Source organism: Pieris napi, chromosome 12, assembly GCF_905475465.1.
Source record: "Pieris napi chromosome 12, ilPieNapi1.2, whole genome shotgun sequence".
NCBI classification, from domain to species: domain Eukaryota; kingdom Metazoa; phylum Arthropoda; class Insecta; order Lepidoptera; family Pieridae; genus Pieris; species Pieris napi.
In genome coordinates this window covers 9616799-9638705 of record NC_062245.1, presented here as the reverse complement: position 1 = coordinate 9638705, position 21907 = coordinate 9616799, and the positions used below count along the sequence as shown (strand labels likewise).

General features: G+C 34.9%; 1 protein-coding gene across 2 annotated transcripts in view; it reads left to right on the top strand.

Annotated features, from left to right (window-relative positions):
• The first annotated feature begins 1066 nt into the window (after nucleotides 1-1066).
• Nucleotides 1067-21907, top strand: part of LOC125054339 (death-associated protein kinase related) — a 159458-nt gene continuing 138617 nt past the window's right edge. The window contains exon 1 of one of the 2 annotated variants that reach the window (XM_047656147.1): nucleotides 1067-1627. In XM_047656147.1, coding sequence (XP_047512103.1) covers nucleotides 1482-1627 — 146 coding nt within the window. In that variant the 5' untranslated portion in view covers nucleotides 1067-1481. The remainder of the gene's footprint in view (nucleotides 1628-21907) is intronic. The other variant, XM_047656149.1, reaches the window with a different exon arrangement.

The following is a 21907-nucleotide window of genomic DNA, read 5'->3' as shown; positions in this document are numbered from 1 at the left end:
ATACATTGTTGATTTAATATAGATATATATAGCCCTTTACAGCATATGATTTAAATAAATATTTTCGAAGATATTACAAATTTAAAAATTGCGGGACGCTGCGTGTCGGAGGCCGCGGTTCTCCCTATACCCTATAGCTCTTTGAATTTAGTATCAGCATTGCATCCGTGCAAAGCCGGGGCGGGTCGCTAGTTATTAATAAACTGGAAGCGGTCAAATAATTATTATTTTACACTAATAAATGTAATCCATTGTTAAGTAACCATTTTAGTAGCTGTTGATGACCAATGGTACATACACTAACTTCATTCGTCAATTGCCGCTTAAAAACTTTTTCTGAAAGGTACTTATTAAATATTAATTGACAAAATATACGCGCCAACAATTGGGATTTTATTTTGTACACAATTGGTTTCTAGGTGTCGCTACGACTAAGTTAGGTAGACTAGGGATAATAAAACATTATTATGGCTATGGATATCCTGACTTTTATTCAGGTACAGGAACGCGTGATGTCCTGACTAAGGATTTATTTTTAAATATATAGATAAAATATAGGTATGTAACTGCTAACTGATTCCTTTGTACTACATGAAATTATGAAAAGCGCCATCTAGACTAATATAAGCGGACTCCTAAGACATAATTTCGAATGGAACGACTAGACACTCGCTTGAAACCGGTGATGTTGCCAACGTTTAGACTCAATATGAATTCAGGGTAATTATTTAAGTATAGACTCAGTTTGCCATTCAATATATGTACATATTTTTATTGATTAAATAACAATTGATATTTGAATTTATGAAATTTTAAATTAGTATAGTTATTTAAATTTAATTACAATCAATATTGTAATCAAATTATCCGGTTGATCACTATCCTAGGAGGCTTGTGTAATTTGTAGAAAACATTAAATTTATTAATATTTAATTTATTCCAAAGTATCTTCCCAACTTCTGTCCAAAACATTCCACGTACGGATGCGTTAATACTTAATAGTACACTAAAGTACTTTAATTTTATTATATTTAATGCGTTTTCGTAGCAGTTGGTGGCAACATTTACGGTCGCTAGGAAACAGGAGTTTGCGGCTTGCTTTCTTGGCAGAAACGTGTACGGCGAAGTGCGATCGACTCGTCGATGCGCAGCTGTCTTGCCGCGTTTGTAATTTAATTTAAAGTTTTCTCGAAACGCGTGTGTAAATAAACAGTTTGTTTTATTTCTTAACAAATATGAAGTGATGCAAATGTTTGTTTAAACGTGTTGATTTACTTACAGCCTTCACACAGTAACCGCTTCTCGCAATGACAAGGGAGAGCATTCAGTTACCTTTTGAGAAACCGGAGGCATTTAAAATGTTTCTTATGGCCTAATTGATGCCTTTGTAACGTATAAGTGTATTCGTTTGTAATAAGGACTAAATAGTGTTCGTTGGTGACATTTCAAGTTTCCGTTCGTCAGTCGTCTACACGTTCAAAATGAGTGTTTTGAGTGGTATAAGTAAAGCTGACTTCAAAACGGCTAGCGATGGACTGTTGGAGCTATCAGAAGAGAAGCTTCGCAACATCATGAGGTCGGAGCCCATCACAGATACTTATCATGTGGAACAGACTCCGTTTGCAAGGTCAGAAGCACGAGTTATAATTTATCAATATTATGCCATATATATCATTCACTCAACTAGTCACTTTCATAACGAATTAGTCAATACATTCGAAGGTGCAGAAACAAGGGCGGATCCAGCTTTGGTACCAGGAGGGGGTCACATAGTCGTGGTCAAGTCAAGAACTTATAATTTAATTTTGATAACAATAGATACAAGTAAAAAGTAGATATTTTATTAATGTACGTAAGTATTGCACTTAAAAACTTCTTTATTGTACACTTGAAAAACTTAACACATAATATTGTGTACATACAGGTTGGTCCAACTAGTGACGTCAATAATTTTTTTTAGATTCCTCACACCTGGGGGCATACGAAAATACCCCATGTATGTTCCGCGATTTTTTGTAGTTTTCGAGTTATAAATTTTTTTGTGTTTTTTGAATGTTTTCTGCCAGCGAGGTTTCAAAAATTCATATCTTTTTATGTTGTAGGTATTTTGCAGTTTTTTTTTCTGTTAAATGATTGTCTTAAATGTTGTTTAAATAAAAAAATATATCAGCTTCCTAAAATTAGTTAAAGCAACTCAAAAAAGGTTTTAAAGTTAGAAGTTTAGTTTTTAGCTGGATTGGTCCAAACATTCGACTTCAATTTAAAAATACAAAAAGAAGTTTCCATAGCTTCTGGCTAAATTTAAAAACTCCGCAGGGTTCTAAGCTACCAAAACCATAGAAAAAAATGGTACTTAATTGGTATTTTTTTGTTGTAATCGGCCTTTAAGGTGGATAGGCTAAAAATCATTGTAGCATTAAAAATGTTTTTTTTTCGACTTTTATTTTTCTTATGGCAAATGAAACTTTATGATCTATTTTAACAGTTTTAATGCTTCAATGATTTTTAGCCTATCCACCAAAAAAATAATCCACCGATTACAACAAAAAAAGACCAATTAAGTACCATTTTTTTTTCTATGATTTTGGTAGCTTAGAACCCTTTGGAGTTTTAAACTTAGCCAGAAGCTATGGAAACTTCTTTTTGTATTTTTAAATTGAAGTCGAATGTTTGGGCAAATCCAGCTAAAAACTAAACTTCTAACTTTAAAACCTTTTTTGAGTAGCTTTAACTAATTTTAAGAAGCTGGGATTTTTTTTACTTGAACATCATTTAAGGCAATCATTTAACAGAAAAAAAACTGCAAAATACCTACAACATAAAAAGATATGAATTTTTGAAACCTCGCTGGCAGAAAACATTAAAAAAACACAAAAAAATTTATAACTCGAAAACTACAAAAAATCGCGGAACATACATGGGGTATTTTCATATACCCCCAGATGTGAGGAATCTAAAAAAAATATTGACGTCACTAGTTGGACCAACCTGTATACACATCCTCTTGAAGACATCCAGAGACACACTATTCACCTTTTTTTTTTTAAGTGGAATCTCGCTGTTGGCCTTTAGGGCCTTTACAGCTCAGCTCGGGCTGTTTTGGCGAGCTTAGCTCGGCCTAACTATCACGTACGGAATGAGGCAGCCTATTTATATTACATAACCGTGGTGAATGATTTGTCATAACAGCTAGAGGTATGTCCAGGGGTATTACGCTAAACTTCGCAAAAGTGAAGAGATGGTACGACAAGGGATTCGATCAAACAAAATAGAAACAGACAAAATACATATATTTTAATAACTAAATAAATTTTTCTTTAACGTGTTTTCCCGAAACGCGTTATTACGTCATTTACGTCAACGGGTACGTTTCCATGAACGTGGAGAAGTGCCAGTCCGGTTAGGCGATCTTCAACCATTGAAGATCTTAGCGACGATTTAATTAGCAATTGCGCAACGTAGAGAAAGACCTTTCTGCTGTCGCTTCGCTGACAGGGTAGTGTATCAATTTTCATATATTAGGATACATATTGATGTTACAATTTAAAATAAGACTATGTTATGATATGTTGAAGTTTAGTCGTTCCGATTCCGATTGAGGTAAGGTCTAGCTAGACGTTTCATAGCGACAAGCGCGGGCAAGTGTGGCGCGGAAAATTCAAATTTTCGATGCGTTCATTCCCAAACGTTTGCCATCATACAAAGTTATTATATTATATTAAATTAATTAAATATTGAAGGTATGTAGTTACATATAATCTGTATGGTGACAAATTTATGTATAAAATCATTATGTTCAATTAGTGGTCCACCTAAGTCCTGCTCAGGGGGGGGTCATGACCCCCATGACCCCCCCCCTGGATCCGCCGTTGTGCAGAAAACGTGGGGCAACGGTTTAATTTTGACTATGCTGTATTTTATTTTACCTCCAACTTGTACAAAACTTATGTAAACATTTTATATTCATATGGAAAGTTGTACCTTAAACTATTATAAAAATCACTTGAAATATATAGCAACATTTCAAGGTATTTCAGTATGTTGTTAAATTTTAATTCTAAACTTACTAGGTGGCAAGGACACTTATATAAATGACTGATGAGCAGGGAGTTTACCTTGATAATTTAAATAGATAATATTTTACTGTGACAAAGATAATTCATAATGTACTAGTATATGTAGCTCATATGTGGTGAAAAAAGAAATATTTAATAATTATTTTTAGCTTACATTTATTTATTTTGGTTCTATAAATCATTTCTACTAATAATGAATATTTGTGTTATGTTATGTGAGTATAGATATATTATATTTTAAAAGTTGTTATCTGTAGATACATAATTGAAATTATGATATAGTGTATGATTATGAGTTATTTAACAAATTTTGCACTATTACAACAATTGTAAAATTTGTGTTGATACATGTAAAATGTTCCATACATCTAAGAATTCATTAGTATTGAATATATTACCATCATGCATCTGTATCTCACTCTATATTCTTTCAATCGCTGAAGTACTATATCATGGAGTAGCCCTACTGTTATCATAAATGTTCAATATAATAAAATATTTGGTATGTTGCAAAGTTCTTTTCAAATTGTTTTTGCATCATCATTAATGGTTTCTCTTAACAAATACAAAATATTGTCCATTACAATGTTTAATTTGTTTAAAGTATTTTGTCAGCATTAAACTTATAAGTTTTTGATTTAAATAAAATTTGAATTAAATTCTCTTTTCAATCGTAATAACATAAATTTAGCTTTATTGTTTTCTTCATTTTGTTTATAAATACAATTATAATTATATTTATTTCTTTAATTATTAAAATAGAATATCTTCTTTATTTTGTAGATAAAACGCCTTTTTGTCTTGCCTGCTAGGTACATGTTACGTTTATTAAATAATTCAAATTAACCTCTTGCATCTAAAATATGAAAGCAACATTAAGCTATAGTATAGTAACATGGACAAGCTCGACAACTTTTCCCCTCGTTGGACGCAACCGTGCGGTCACTAGCAGGCATACATTAACCCCGTGAATTTACTACGAACGTACTTGGTGTAATCTCTCAGAAATATTAATTCATAAAACTCAAATAGCCACTGAATGTTTAGTCCTATTCATTCTCATATTACTTTGTACATAAAAACAAAACAAACATTCCATACTCAATCAAAGGTTTAAATATCAAAATGTATGTTATGCTTTTTGCTGATTGCACATTAAGTACTGCACATTTAAAAGAAAAGTGATACCAAACGGTAGAACACCTTGAATGAAATTATAATATAGCCAGCCAATCATAAATGATTTATGATTTCGAAAGTAAACGTTTTAGCATTCATCAATATCATTAACATAAATTGGCTACAATCCATTAGATAAGGTATTATTGCTTGACCCTCCTGCATCGTAATAGTATTTTTAAGTTTGCTTTACAGCCAGATTAGCCGCCTAACAAAACGTAGAATGCCAAATATTATGCTTAGCATGCTCAAATTCATTACAAATAATAATAACAAACTACCCCTAACGTTTAAATAAATTTGGTATAAAATTTGCCGGTATTTTTTAATTGTGTCCGTGCTTGTTTAATTTAGGTTTGGTTTTAATTTTCGAAAATAGCATTATGTAATTGTCTTTTGTTTTTTTTAAATACTAGTAGAAACTAACATTTTGATATTACTTATTATATACACACTTTGACCTTATTTGTGAGAGTTTAGGAAACAAAAGTGAAAACTTGCAAGTGATAAATCATGAAATGAAGTTGTTATTTGATTATAGTATCAAATATAATCGATTGTAAATCTATCCGACACGAAACAATGATACACGGTTTCTAATACGGGTTTATAGTTTTAGTGCTTACAAATCTATGATAATTTTACAGTACTAATGTACTATAGAAACCAATTTCCCATTAATTTACAAAAAAGATTCATAAAATTCTCTAAGATGTAAGACTGTTAGCTGATCATCACTGCCTTTTTTTAAGGGCCGAATCAAACCAGACTTTAATTATAATGTGTTACACTGAAACACAATATTATATTACAATACATATTGTGTTTCAGTGTAACACATTATCTGTGTTTTTTCTATGTACCTTCTGGCTTTACGTATAATACTGATAACTGATAACATATCTTATAGATAAATTATTTGCCTTATTTTAATTTCATTGTGTACTTGTTGAGTACAAAAGTAATTTACCAGAAGGTACGATATTTTAAAGATAGGAATGTTTTGATGGATTTTATCTTAATAAAATATCAGATGGTAAGCGACACTGTCGAAAAGGATTGCTAAAATTTGTTCATATCGTTGTGATATACAAGACCAATATCGGAGATATCTTAAGGTAAAAAGAATGTATTAGATCAAGCGAGGGCAATAACGGCACATGTAATAGAACAAGTCTTAACACTATACATAGCCACTTGTCGTCAATCAACGCACCAAGTTTTGTTTTCGACCTTTCAAGTAATGACTCATTGGTTTTTATCCATACAATAATGTTCGCAAACGTTTTGCTAGCGTTATGGCATTGACATTGGTTATGTGAATGTACTTACCTAGATAACTCGGTCTAGATTAAAATATCAATAAAAATAAAAAAGTTTTACATGGTAGAATATAAAAAAATGCTATATAATCATCACTATAATTTAATTATCACTTTTTCCCAATTCGTTGAATTCACAAATTTAATTATCAAAGTAAGACCTAATTTTAAAGTAATTTACACACGAAAACGTAGCGTGGAATAAACAATATTTTTATTTAATAAATTACCCTTATGAAACTAATACGTGGTGCGGTGGACAGTAATGCTTAAAACGCAATTCTTAAAACCACAAATCAGATTGTGAAATAAACAATACAACCTACTTCATACTATTTTATTGGAAATTGGAAAAAATTGCAACTAGTAGTGAATTGCTCTTGCGTTTTTTTTTATACCTATTAATATTTATTTTTATTGAGTTAAAAAAATCCAATCAAAGGGGGTTATCAATTTAATGTGTCTGCACTTACAGTAAATTCCAAAACTACTACGTAGTCGGTCCCAAAGTTTTGTCACTGGCACATTATTTTTAAATTTAGAACATGATTTTATAAAAAAGTTATTGCATTCTATTTTTGAATGTTTGACTATTTTTAAAACAAAAAACAATCACTTTACGTAATTTTTCACGATGAAGGACATTTCACACTATTCGGTGCAACCTACGTATTAAATTTATAAAAATAAATTTAAATGCAAATTCAATGATAGCGATAATTAAAAGCGTTTCAATCTAGTATTGACTAATATTATTGAAGGAGAAAATATTTGTATACTTTCAACGAATATAAGCAGTATTAATTATTGTCATATATGTATATACTAATATTTATATACATGCGAAGCCGGGACAGGACGTTAGTTTTTATGTGTTAAAAACTTTACGGCGTACATTATTTGCAATATAATTTTGCGAGTATTACTGGAAACGAAATGTTTAGACAATAAATAGGTCGAGATCGTATCGGGGTCAGTATTACTCCTAAACAATTAACCCGTTTTGGGCTCGTTATCAAAATCAGGCTAGCATTCGTAAGGGTTCTGTCGTCGCTTCATAAACGATGTTTGAAACATTTGTTTTTCATTGTTTGTCTAATATGGTTTTTAGATTAGTCTGTAACATGTTGTTATTTAGAGATCTATTGTTTGCGAACTAACATATGTAGAGCACATATGATTCGGTGTCTTAATTTAGTTAAAGAATTACATAGGTTAACGGACCTTTTTCATTGTCCGTTGAGTGAACTGTCAAAAGTTCTATTATATTTTGTTAGTGTCTTTAGTAGTTAGTTAATTTCTTGTGTTTTAATTGTAATTATGTGATTGTTTTTTTTTTGTTTTGTATGTAAATTTTATTCACTTATTGTGCACTCTTGTCAATTTAGGGTTGCCTGTTAGAGCAAGAGTGTTTTTATAAACAAATAAATAACTCATCTGCAAAATTTTTACTTAGCGGTAACCAGGGAGAACACAGAATTAGCTTACTGTCTTTCGACACGAATTATTGTTGCAACAGAAATCGAACTTAAGGATTACACGTATAGTGTGTTAAAAATTACACAGAAGGCAAAGGATCACGTGGGCGTTCACCAACCAGATGGTTCGATCAAGTGAAACACTCATCGTCCTTAAAGCTGTACACTGTCATAAGAGAAGTGCTGGACAGAAACCGGTGGAAACAGATAGTCCGCTCGAGATGCTTCCTTGATGACCACTACGCTCAGACATGAGCTGCCGATTAGAGAAAGATAGCTAAAAATTAATCAAAGTATAGAAGAATAGGGGAGTACACTCTAGAGATTTAAATTTAAATTCAATAAAAAAATATCTACTTGTTTGTATTAAATTATAGTTAATTATTTATCTAGAGAATTTCCTATGAACATCAATATTATTTGTAAAAGCATTGACACGTTTGTGGAGCAATGGGATAATATTTAATTAGGCGTGTATTTACTACATCTTTAACTAGAACAATAATATTTGAATTATCACATATTAACATGATATTATTAATTGGTAACAGTTATCGTTATTTTCCATTACATTATTCAATTGTTTTCACATTATTTAACATCGCTATAAATAAGCGAAACCAAGGCAGTTTATCAAATAGAAAAACCATATATAGTATTAAGGTTACGATAAGATATTATGCTCCAGCAATCAAAATTAATAACTCATAATCGAAGAGTATTTTGTCGTTGTTTCAGTTAGTATATAATGAGAAGTTTAAATATTGTTATTGAGCCTCAGCTGTCATTCTTAAGGTGCGAAATGTACAATTTGTTACAACAACTTTGATTTTGTGTCAAGTTCATAATTGTCTCGTACTGTGAAGCATTTACGGAACTTTAATAAGTCATTGTTCTTGTGTCGTTCATTATCTCTCTTCATTTTATTGCTAGCGGTGTTTTGATTAGATAAAATAATACATTTGATATTGCTCTCCTTTATAACTGAACTACAGCATAACAAAACGATTAATTCAGCCGTGTCGTAAAATATTTTATCTTTATCAGCGTTTTTATCTTAGATTAATCACGAATCTCAAACCTAGTGCCGTATTGGTGCGTATGATATAGAATTTAATTAAAAACGTCTAAATTGCATTCACGAAATTTGTTGACGGCCGTAAATCTGAAGCTATAGGCAACTGTTAAAGTGAAATTCATTTCGTCGTTAGATTCTCCGCCTTCGGAAGGGATCGTTTATTGGTAATTTCGCGTTGCTCGAGGCACACGGGAGCAGATTTTGTGCTCGTGTAATCTGTGGCTTTCTACACTCGATCAAGTTTCACTTTCATGGAGTGATGGAATGAGTATAAATTATAGTTTGAGTCAACTTTGCTTTAGAGCCCTATATTGCTACCGTAATATTGTTTTTTTATGACTTGAGGGACTGTAGTTGACTCATTCTCGTGCCATATAATTTTTATTTTATGTTATTTTCGTTGTAAGTTCATGCCTAAGAAGGATTTTTATAGATCAAAGAAATTTCTGCTGTAGAATTATAGTGGATTTAGTTAGACACGCGCCCCGAATATTTGGTTCAGATTCCTCAGAGACTATCCGCGCTAATATCTTATTCGTGTCATTAGCGCGAAATGCCAGGGGTTTGGCAGCTGGCGCCCGCCCCGGCCGCGGCGTTCCCTTGCGGCCGATGCACCGCTTTGGCCCGCTCTAACTAAATTCGGGACCGTTGCATCACACATCACTTTCGGTTTCGTTGGTCACCCGGCTATTTTAGATAATGTCGATTATTAGAACGCTGCTTTTAGTTGTGCCGCAGGTTAATTTAAAACTAACTGAGATGACTAACACCGGCGGCTTGAGGAAACTTCCACGTCAATTTAGGTACTATATCCGACCTCCCTTTTCCTATTTGAATGACGGCTAAAAGAGGACAGAATAAGGTAAGCTGTGTTTCAAAGTCAACGAGCGCGAGAACAGATTCTCGATCTGCAGTTATCTCGACTTTGCGGAAAGAAACTCGATCTGTATGGAGCGGTGTCTGCGAGGTCGCCGCGTCCGTTCGCCCGCCGTTCGTAGACGTTTTATCTACAAAACCGAAGAAGAACTTTTTACAGCCGTTCTAATTAGAGGCCAAGTTTTTATCTCACATTTTTAACTTCCTGTCGTTATGCGTAATACTTTAACGCCGGTTAAGTGTAACGCTCTGTTGCTTACGCGTGAAGTAAGTCCTGGAATGATGAGGGGTTCCCTATCCAAGGCCGCCCGGTGTGCAAATGTTCACCTGCTCTAAAACGCGGTTACGCGACCGAATTGTGCAACCAGCGCTACAAAGATACGTGGGTGATTTGCCGAATGAGAACAATCGTTTCTCATTGATGGAATGCGTGCCTCTGGTATTGTTACCAAACTGAACGTATCAAACGAGCCAATGTCAAGATGGCTACCATAATGAGTTTCGATTACCTTTATGATAATAGGATAGACGCCGGCATTGCATATTCGTGTCGCGTTCGCGTAGGCGACTAGATTTTCTGACACGGGTTGGGCTACTCGCGTAATATATTATGCTGGTTGCACAGCGAAAGTCTAGTCGACCTTCGGCGTCTCGATATAGGCGGCAGCAAGTACTTCAGTGCTAAAACACCTGAGATTGCGTCTCAAATAAGAAGAAGCCGTGATAAAGATATGTCAACGTTGAGTACAAATAAATGTGTCACTGAGTGGACTCGACCGCCGATCTCACGTTTCCGATTACATTCAGCAGATATGGACGTGTCACTTATTTATGATCCTTGTTATCATAGGATCAAAATTGTAAATTGTCTGCGCTGGTAGTAATCGGATGGAATTTCTTAGGATTTAGGAGTCTCGGTGAAGAAATATTTCATTCGATATAATCACGTTAGGCGCGTGAATATTACTTTATCTAAAGTTGCTATTTAAAAAACAGTCGTTGCTCAGATACTGCAGATGTCATAACTCATAGTGATTGTTCTTTAACGAGATTACGCCAGTAAATTGGATAAGGATACTGTTGACCCAGAATAAAAATGGAATGTCGAATCGTTTGGGGTATGAATCACAGTGTTATGAAAATATCATAAATGATGTAACACTGACCCAGGCCCTCCCGAATTCGAAGAATTCCAACCGTAATCGAGCTTTAAGATTAAGTTAACAATAAAAATACATACATAAATCAGTGGCGCTACAACCTCTTTAGATTTGGACCTCTGATTTCTGAATCTATTTCATGATCTTTTTAAATCTAATAGGCAAGTAGTTGATCAGCCTCCAGAGCGTGACACACGCCGTCGACTTTTTCGACTAAGACATTTCGGTTTCCTCACGATGTTTTCCTTCACCGTTCGAGCGAATGTTAAACGCGCACATAGAAAGAAAGTCCAATGGTGCACAGCCGGGGATCGAACCTACGACCTCAGGGATGAGAGTCGCACGCTGGAGCCACTAGGCCAACACTGCTCCATTGCTAACCTAACCATCTTTTAAACATAATATGGAAACGAAAGAACTAATCGGTTGGCGCCTATCATACAGCTGCGTTATCTCACATTGCGAATTAACTTGAGTATTGTATGATGGAGCGAGCGGGCGAGGTAATATTGACGTCTCGATTTCATTGTTTGCACACTTGATGGATGTGGTTCGCCGTCTAGATTGTTTACACTCCCTTTCCTAACCTTGCTGCGGGTTCAGTGACATCGTAACAAACAGTCTAATTGTACACATCCGGAGCGCTGTAGGACCTAGGACATCGTATGGTACACGCATCCACAATGTTTACATATCGCTGTTTATAGCTCCCCAATGTGAACACCCTCTGATGAATCTGTAAACAAAAATAGCTACTGAAAACGTCGAAACAATTTATCCCTCCCCTAATTTCAACTAATACGTACGTCGCTGGTGATTGATCTTATGGCCGTTACGTATTGGCCGTAAACGACTGCGTTATTCTAGCATTCTTGGAGGATTTATCGAGCTTCGACCGGCGCTGCGTAAATATAATTAAATAGGCTATTTATCAGCTCGGCGGAAGAGCGCTCGCTATTACCGCTGTAAATCTCGTAGGCTTAGGACGTCTCAATCTACTAAGAAGTGGAATGTCGTAGCTCTAGGCCGGGGCGAAATCGCAATGATCTCCAGCCCATACTTTACAACAAGAGATAGCTATGTTGGTATTCTCTAGAAGAAGATTTGTGAAGTTTTATTTAACATTTATGGAACGTTTACGAACTCCCATTTATTAATCACATTCGTCACCTCTGTTACTTTCAAGCATTTGAAGCTTAGATTCTTCTGTTTATTTTAGCCAATGCAACGTTCTCGATTAATCTTTTGAGCAATCGAAATATATCATTGTCTACATTCCGCTTAGAGAGCGCAATAATAATGAACAACGTCCTTTAATAGGCCTAACATTGTTCCAAGTGTCGTAATACAATCCTTCCGAACACAATACTTATTTTTCATGACGTCAAAAGTTGTGTTCGTTATTGCAACAAGTGATTTTATTCGCATGTTTATTGTTATTATTTAACAATTTACGGTTAGGACATAAGAAAATATGTATGAAGTTGTGTTTTGTTCTTGAATTCATTTTGTTGGATGGAACGAATATGCTTAAGGGTGGTCAATTGTGCCGACAATGTATTAGCATAAACCGTGCAATACAGTACCGCCCCCAGTACGGAACTATTTGTGCCTCTAGCTGGCTAAGAAGAATTTAAATTATAGTTTCTCCATGACCAATTATATGAATAGTACGATAAGGAAAACTTTGATCTTTCAATTTACACGAGGAATTAATTATTAATAGACTCCTAACTTATTTCTCAATCGCTCTGAATTGTTACCCTTCTAAACACAGTACTTTAAGGTTTTATTGACGTGTACGGTGTGAAGTACACATTCTTAAATGTACGTTACCGACATTTTGTAACCCATGAACTTTATTTTGACCTTAATTATATGCTTTTGTTCTTTTAAATTATATTTATATTTGGTTTTCTTTATCTTATGGAATGTTACTTTATTGAATGAAAAGCGGTTAATAAGTAGGATATACAAGGCAACCGTGGATAGTGAAATCGGGTTGCGTAGATTTTGTATGTACTTGGACCAAATCCAGGAGGTACCTACTAGAGAAGGGACAAGTTAAAAGTACCATTAAAAGACGAGCATGCATGGTGAATGTCATGACAGTGGATGAAACGAGAGAGGTATGCCAGGACCGTAGCCAGTGGAGATCCGTGGTCTCTGTCTACCCTTTGGATAAAAGGCGTGATAATATAAATAAATATATTGTTCTAATATAGAATACAAATTTCTGCATAACTATGAGGTCATATTCTTGGCCCAACAAGTAAAAAATTACGAACGATTATACTCTATTGTTGAGATCTATCCATCAGCGTTCTGTCTCTTGGTCCTGTCTATCTATGTATTGTTTTGAGCAAAAAATAATATAAATCTAATATCAAGGTGACGCAATCGGCAACAAATCTACCGACTCCTGATGCTTAGTCACTGTCGCCTTGGTGCTAAGCTAGATTCGATTTCATTAACCTTTTTCTTATGACTAACACAATTTACATAGTTATTGCTGAATAATTCTTCCGTTTGGGCGTTGTAGGGTCATCGTCCTTTTAGGATGAAAAATGCGTAGAGAATTGATGAAGCGACGATGTGGGTAGTGTAAAAAGGTCATTAGTGGATGACTGTCGTGTCTAGGCGTCGTCACTCTGGCGCATTTCAGGCGATGCATCTTCCTCGGTTTTGTTTAATGAATGCAACTTGATACTATGTTTTGTGTGGCCTATATACGAAGTTTAATTAATTCCGACTTTTGTAGTAAATTTAGACATTAACGGAAGGTTTAACCATTAATTATATTAACAATGTCAATGTTTCTGTCTCATTTTTTTAACTCAACTGTTGTAGCCGATTTAATTCAATAATTCTGCTCATGTTTAGCGAAATTGTATGAACATTTTACTATTTGAGTCATTATGCTTTAAGATCAAAAACAAATATCACATATATGCATATTGACGATACGCACCCGTTACTTTCTATGGGCGCACGCGCAGCTCCAAATGAAGTGTGTCGCGTAGACATCTGTGCGATAGATTCAATGCTCTAATGTACACCGGAAGCCATCAATTTAGATAGTGCGCCGGATTGCCGCAGAGACTGTAGGATGCAACTATTACTTGAAGGAAGCTGTGATTTACGACCTTCATTGTTTTGTGTTTGCGATCTCTTACATCCTTCTCATTAAGTTATGAAATCCTTTAATAACTTCATGAGGTAACTTTCATATCTCATTCAAACGTAAACACTAAACAATGTTGAATCAAGTTTTTATATTTTATTTTACTTATGTACCAATGGCAATGGTCGCTGACGTCATCATTACTGTTTGATAGATCGTCAACAGTCGATATGGCTTTGTAATTACGAGCTGTGGGAGATGTAACATCTGCTTTATTCTCCGCAATACTTTAACGCCCCTTGGGAAAATGATTTGTCAGTTTACATATTTTGTTGTTAATGAATACTGTTGTGACTAAAGTATACTATAAGATTACAAGGTTTAGAGAATATGTTTTAGGAATTTTCCGTAGCAGCTTGCGTTGTATTGGTAGAAAATGTGACGATTATATACTTCTGAATATTACGCATGTATCATTCAGATGTTATGCAGGCCTTTGGTTGTGAGCCCAACTATTTTCGGTTTAAGATCAATCATGTCGAATAATCCTCTCAATGATGCTTTCATATTGAACACTTTCACGTCGAGCCGTGCCGAAGTATTGTTTATGAAAAGGGGGTCAGAAGAAAGCGACTGCGGGTCCGACTGGTCATTCAGCGATATCGGAGAGGTCACGGCCATTATGTACGCGAACCTCTGGCATAGTCAAGCGGTTGCTACCGTCACGCTTTTTGTGTGGATTCCGTGACGATAGCGCAACACGGTTTTCTCTTTGGTATTTTTGCTAATTGCACGCTGCATTTGACACTGAATCGGATGATTGGCTGTTGATTAAATAATTATCCAACAATATTTCTCTAGCAATCATTAACGAGATGATCGCTGTAAGTTTAATTTAAATTATTTTATTTCGTTTTTGTACGATCATCTTTCGACACTTTGTTACCAACGCATCTTGAGTTTTTTTTGGACGCAGAGCATCCAGAAAGTTTTGAAAAACTTATCGTGACCGGCAAAGTGGAGGACACCAGGCCAGACACTCGAGGCCGATACTTTTCTCGCTGGACCGATCAAGTAAAGGCCCTTCTACAGGTCTTACCATCACCCAGGCGCAAAGGCTTTCCGAAGACAGGGGAGAGTGGAGGAAGTTGTGCGGCCCCACTAACACGACCTTCAGAAATCAAGAGTGCGACTGCAGAAGAATAGGTACCTAACGACTAAATATAAATTAGTTTGTCATATGATAGTGTAGTACGAACGATGGCGCCTCAGTTCTCACCTGTTGACGGGCTACGTCATGGAAATGAGGTTATATTATGTTTATTCACGTGAATATTTTGCCTATGTATGTGGGATGTGTATGTGTATGCAAGTCGAATCAGGAATGCGTTTGCGCAGCATGCTCGGTCCGGCACGTCTTGTTTGTCCGCGTTCGGTCTTTGTTTAAGTGTTCCATCGGCGCAAGGTCGTTTGTGTTTCGATCTGAATGATTCGTGTATCTTAAGGATATTAATAATATCTTGTATTTATATACCAAAACAAATTGTAACTATCTGTTTCTTTGTCCCGCAATGCAGGTGTAATATATTAGCGGTAAATTGTATTAGATGAGTGTCAGATGCATAGATTGATAATTCCTTAAGCCTAGCTGGTGACGATATAATGCTTAAAAAAAGAACATACGATACTTCTCAATAAATCCATTAAAACGCTTTTGTTTATTGTTTTATAGCGAATACTCTAACCACTCTTTGACGATCCTTCTCCTGTTTTAAACGAAAGCCAGTTACTAGAAAGCAGTAATATATTAAATTAATACTTTATTTATACAACATTTATTTATAAACTCAGTGTTACTACCTATTTTAAAAGGGAAATTAAGTGTCAGTAAGTAAATACAGTCTGCGGAGACTTCCCACTCTCACCTCACTTCAATTTACATAAACGGTCTCAAGTTAATCTTTGGGATAATAGCTATGTTATTTTTATAGTAATGTTAACTTGTGCAGATGGGCGTGCCATGTGTCAATCAGCTTACGACGAAAAGCCTTCATTCGTTTCTCGTTTATATATAGTTCTCGAATCACGTGTTATTTTTAATATGAGCAGTATTGTTATTAACTACGTAATGATTTTATAATAATTATTAAATATCAATTAATTGGGCCGTCAGCGTGACCAGAAATAAGCTACAAGGTAAGGTAAATTGTCAAAAGTAAGTATGGTGAGGTTGCATAAGTTTAGTGTAAACCGTAACCATAAACAGAGCACAGACAAAATAGAAGGCATTGGTTACTTAGTTCTATATAATCTATGGAAGAATGCCAAGTGTCTCAAGTTCGCACACGCGAACTTTGCCCTAACGTCCTTAAGAATAGATATGGGTGCTTTTAGATTACCTATACTGACGGGTTAGGTCCGCATATTTTTTTACGTGTTTATCTAGAAAATATATATGTAACAGAATATATGATTAATTTTAATTGGAAGATGTTAAGCTTCTTATCTATAATTGGAGTACTATTCGTCTCACGCCTCATCAAGGATTTGCATAATGCGACAAATGTATTCGCTGAATAATTTAATTTGTTCTTATTGAGCGTTAATTGAAATGTCAGGAACATGGAGAGGATAACATGATAGTCTTTTGATTCTTGTATTTTAATTTCCTATATACGTTCAGTCGCCTGTGTCCAAAAAAAAGAGTAGTTTATTACTTAAAACTAAACTAAAAGTAATTAAAAAGCTATACTAATTAAAAAGGTTGGTGTTGTTTAATAATTGCTGTTATCATTAGCGGATAAAGACGTGCGATAATTGTTTGTTTAAAAGACAAAATTGTGTTACTGCGACTTATGTTGTGTAATTAAAAAATAACTTTATAAAAATGGACTACTTGAACTATATTGTATACCTATATAAAATAAAGCAATAAACTTAGCTACACGCACCGGCTTTATCGACGTATAAATTAAATGTCTGACATTTTAAACTGGATTGATCGTTTTAAAAGGACACGCAAAAATAAATCTTTAATCTACAATCGATTCATTTCTGTCTTCCCGTCTGCTTCCGTACACATGTGTTAAATTGTTAAATCCTTTTCTATTCTAATACGATGTGTGTGGTAAGCATACTTTTTTTCCACAAACACAATATATTTGTGTTACCTCCAGCGTAGCTCAAAATCTTTATTTGTGAATGCGCTGTCTGCGTATCTCCATACACTTGAAGTTGTTTTTTTTTTATTTAGATCGTCACGTTTGATTGAACGTGTTTAACATTCTGTATTCGATTACTTATCTTTATTATGTATACGCCAAAGGTATGTAATTTTTGCGTCTTTTAAAACTATTTTGTGAATTTCGTATTAACGTAAAACAATTTAAGCTGTTAATTGTATGTTGCCGCCCTTCCTTATTTCATGTAATTAAATAAAAGCCGATAATTCATATTCCAATTCCCAATAATTGACGAAGATAGTCGAAAAAGATTGTATAAATAATTAATTTATTGCTTACATAAAACGTTGTGAATCGCGCGTAATGAGTTTCCAGTTTCGGCAAGAAATAGCCTGTCAATATATTCAGATGGTAATATCGGATACATCATTAATTACAACATTCCTCTATCTACCGTGGAGAGGTTAATTGATAATTTAATGGAGTGGCACTGAGGAAGGGCCACTACGTCCTCTTATAACGAAACGACGGAATGTTCACAAAACACTTGCGAATATTCACCAGCAAATTAATATCTCAAGAACATCTCCGAATTTTATTGAATTAAAATCGCATAAATATTAAGCTTTTGGACGAGTTTTTGCTATCTTGCTTTAATTATTAATGAATTTATGTTGAACAATACTCGTTGGCGGATCGGATCCATGCTCTCGAGTTTTTGTACCATAATTGGGACGCATCCAATTACTTACACATCGCACAATGCAAATGTAGGACCAGCTCAGATCATAGATAAAGAAGAATGGGCTTACGGCGTCTTTAATACAGTGATCATTACCAGTGTTTGTTCGTACAGTTATACGGAACACATTTGCTCAAGATCCGTTTGACGGTAACTATTCGCTCCGTGATTTCGACCCGACGACCTTTATTTAAAAGCTTGGGATATCCTATCACCAACTTTGCAAGAGCTGCGAGAGCGACTTAAATCTTTCCAGACGTGGGTATAGAAAGGGTTCATACATAAATGGACGTGTAACCTAGTGGGGTGCCCGTTAGTCTTGACTTGTAGGGGTCATCGACAGGTGGCGATTTGCAATTGACGAGCGTGGTTTTCCTATTTTGGATGTGCATTGTTGAAGTTGAAGATATAGTCGTGTCCCGTTGTGAACCTGTCCCCGCCCTCTCCACTTCCCAGTTAAACAGGTTCTGACGTCGACTATGCCCGTGCCTCTAATGAAGATTGTTTTGACGTACCATTTGATGTCTTGTGTTCTCGCTAATGAGACGTGTTCCGTTATTTACCCTTAATTTTTGTTACTACAGCTACAAGTTGTTTGCGAAATTTTAAACTGTACTTAAAAGCCTTGTCTTCAGTAGGCTATTTTCTTGTCAAAATGTTAATCCACCGAGACTCCTGATTGTTTTGACACCTCTTATGATGATTTCCACAATCAATCATAGGAGGTAATTTCACGGAAGAATTTCTCGAGACCGATACAAGGGGAACTGAAATAGCATGTCATAAGTTGTTTTTTTGATGGGAAAATTGATTCTTAATAATATATCCAGTGAAATATATCCAAAAATGTACATGAGAAACGTTTCACGTAATTTGCATACAAGATAAACACGGCGAGGTGCCTTCTGAATTCGCTTGTTCGTTTGGCCTTGTGGAAGCCCACATTTGTCTAGCCTTAATGGTTCCTTAAGTGTGATAATGGATTACACAATCGCATTAAGCAGTTTAACGGTGCATTATTTAACCCATTAGTGAATGAAGGTGAAGTTTAATTATTGTTTTTAAACTGAAACCATATAATAAGCATGGATGATTCAAGTTTGTGTTGAAAATTGACTTAAATTACTAGTTTTGCGTCCTTTAAACGCCGTAGTGGACTTTTAACTAGTGGTTTACCTTTAATGAGTTTTCTCATCATTAACTGAGTGTATTGTGAAGTCGGTGCGATATTATGTAGAAATAACACAGTCACGAGGTGCAGATGACATGATTCATGGTGCACGGCTGACAACGAAACACTTGTGCTCTAGGAACGCGCTCTGTCAATACATTTTGTTTATATTCTTGAGAATACATGCCTTGAGTGCGATTGTGTCATGATGATAATATTTAATAGATCTAAGCGTTACGGATCAAGGTTTTTTTAACAACCCTTATCTTGTCTCTTTATTTAATTGACTTGTAAATATAACATTTATACTTTCTTTTCTTTAGTATAGCGCTTTTCAATTTTGCCTTTTCTCCTCTCTTATTCGATCCATCAAGTAGGGAATCGCCTTCGGGTTCGCGTTCTTTTTACACTACCGGTCATCATGAGTTTCTCTAAATTTTCGAGTCCATTGCGTACTGTGTTTAATCTTTTGATAATCGTCACTTGCATATCTTTATGGACATATTCTTTGTTTTTTGCTATGGCATCCTCAAACCCAATAAAACATACAATATCACGGTTACATAATATACGATTGAAGTCTTGTAGGTGTCGATAGACAAATTGCTCCTGTTCCCAGAAGTAGCATTAAATGGTCGGCAATAGCTGATTACGATAAGAGGTTGACCATTGTGGCGCATTCCAATAGTAATGACCAGTGGTTGTTATGAAAACATTAAACCACTTGGGTTATCGCTGGATAAGGGTTTAATAACTTGAAATGATGTGATTGGTATGTTTATTTACTTTAGAACTGTATTAGTTTCTACATTTCCCTAACACATCATATTCCTTATTAGTATTATTATAGGAATATTGTGTAGTAATGTCATCATTTACGTATTGTGTAAAATCCTACGTGACAAGGAAAAGTTTCAGTATGAACCAGTTTGATTATAATTCCTGGATAAATCATCAATAATTACTTATGAAGTAGCATCGTAGTCTGTCATAGACAATTTGATATAAGACTAGCAAATTAGAAAGTACCCCGCTTAAGATGTCCAATTACGTCCGTTTACGATACTTTGAAATAACTTAATTACAATTGAAAGATCGGCATCTATTGAACCGCTACTTGTTAATTGAATGAATTTTCTACACGTACCATCACTCTAGTTTTATAATTGACAGATTGGCGAGTGTCGGTCCGAATTCGGTCGCTTACCGTTAATTCTGTTCGTTATCGTGCACGCGATTTATTTGCGACGTTACTGGGTCCCTTACGGTACAGTTTGCTCATATATATCACTGGGAAGCACGATAGCCTTGTCACGCATGAGTCGACCCGATTGTTAGACAGCGGGAAGATTTGTCCCGACCCCGAGGCAATCGCTTAAAAAATGGCAGTAAAAGTTTCGACGTGTTTTTGAGGAAAGATTCTTGAATCTCCAAGCCATTGTTTTATCTATATCCAGTATGATTATATGAATAAATCTAAATATGTATTTATAAAAAATAAAAGAATAGTAAAACAAAAAGTATTATTTTTTAGGATCTCTTTTAGTGTCATTGACTTTAACTATAATAAATAAATGACAAAGATAAGCATTGGAAATTAAAACATGTTAAATTAAAACAATTAATAATTGTAAAATAATATAATAAGTTATAGAAGAACATTAGCATTCAATCGTCGCGTCTACAAAGGTCACGAGGAGACAAACGGAAATATTCAATCGCATGTTACTTTCAGTTTGCGTCACATGTAATTTCCCCGTACGCTTCCCATCAGAGTTTTTGCAGAGATAGGTAAAAATGTGCTTAATGCGCTTAACCTTAGTGGGAACTGATGTATTGGAATTGGCGCCTTTAATTGCGGAAGACTGCTTATCTGTAGGGTTGGTAGAAGCAAAATAATTTTTAACGTTTTCAACGTATATTACCGCGTCGAAAGCTTTATTAAAGACAGCCCTATGGCATTGATATATTTTATTATGTTTGTTAAGCGGATTTGTTGGAGTATTTATTGCTTAATTACCTTAAACGGTGTCAGGTTTCGCTCGTCAACAAAGGGGCTCTTTGTTCATAGTAAAGGTTACAGGTGAGAGTATCGCGTCAAGATATCCTGATTTGTCAGGATATATGATACTGTCTTTAACTGTGACAAAACCAACACTAGTTATTACAGACATAAAATATATCTTTAAACTTTTTGCGATTTAAATTATTTATCTGTTTTAACCAGATATATTTGTTTATTTTTGCATTTATAAATGATATCTTACTGGTTCCCATTTGGAAGTAATGTTAGTAGTAATATTTATTTCTTGATACAATTATTAATCGGAATAATTTAGTTTGACGGCTCAACAGTTCACAAGCACGGTTCGATCCCCGGCTGAGACAAATATCGATGTGTTGAGCATTTGGTGTTGTGCTTAGGTCTTGGCTGTTTAAATATGTATTTACATATATGTATATCTATCTATAATATGTCTGTATATCCGTTGCCTAGTACCCATAACACAAGCTTCACC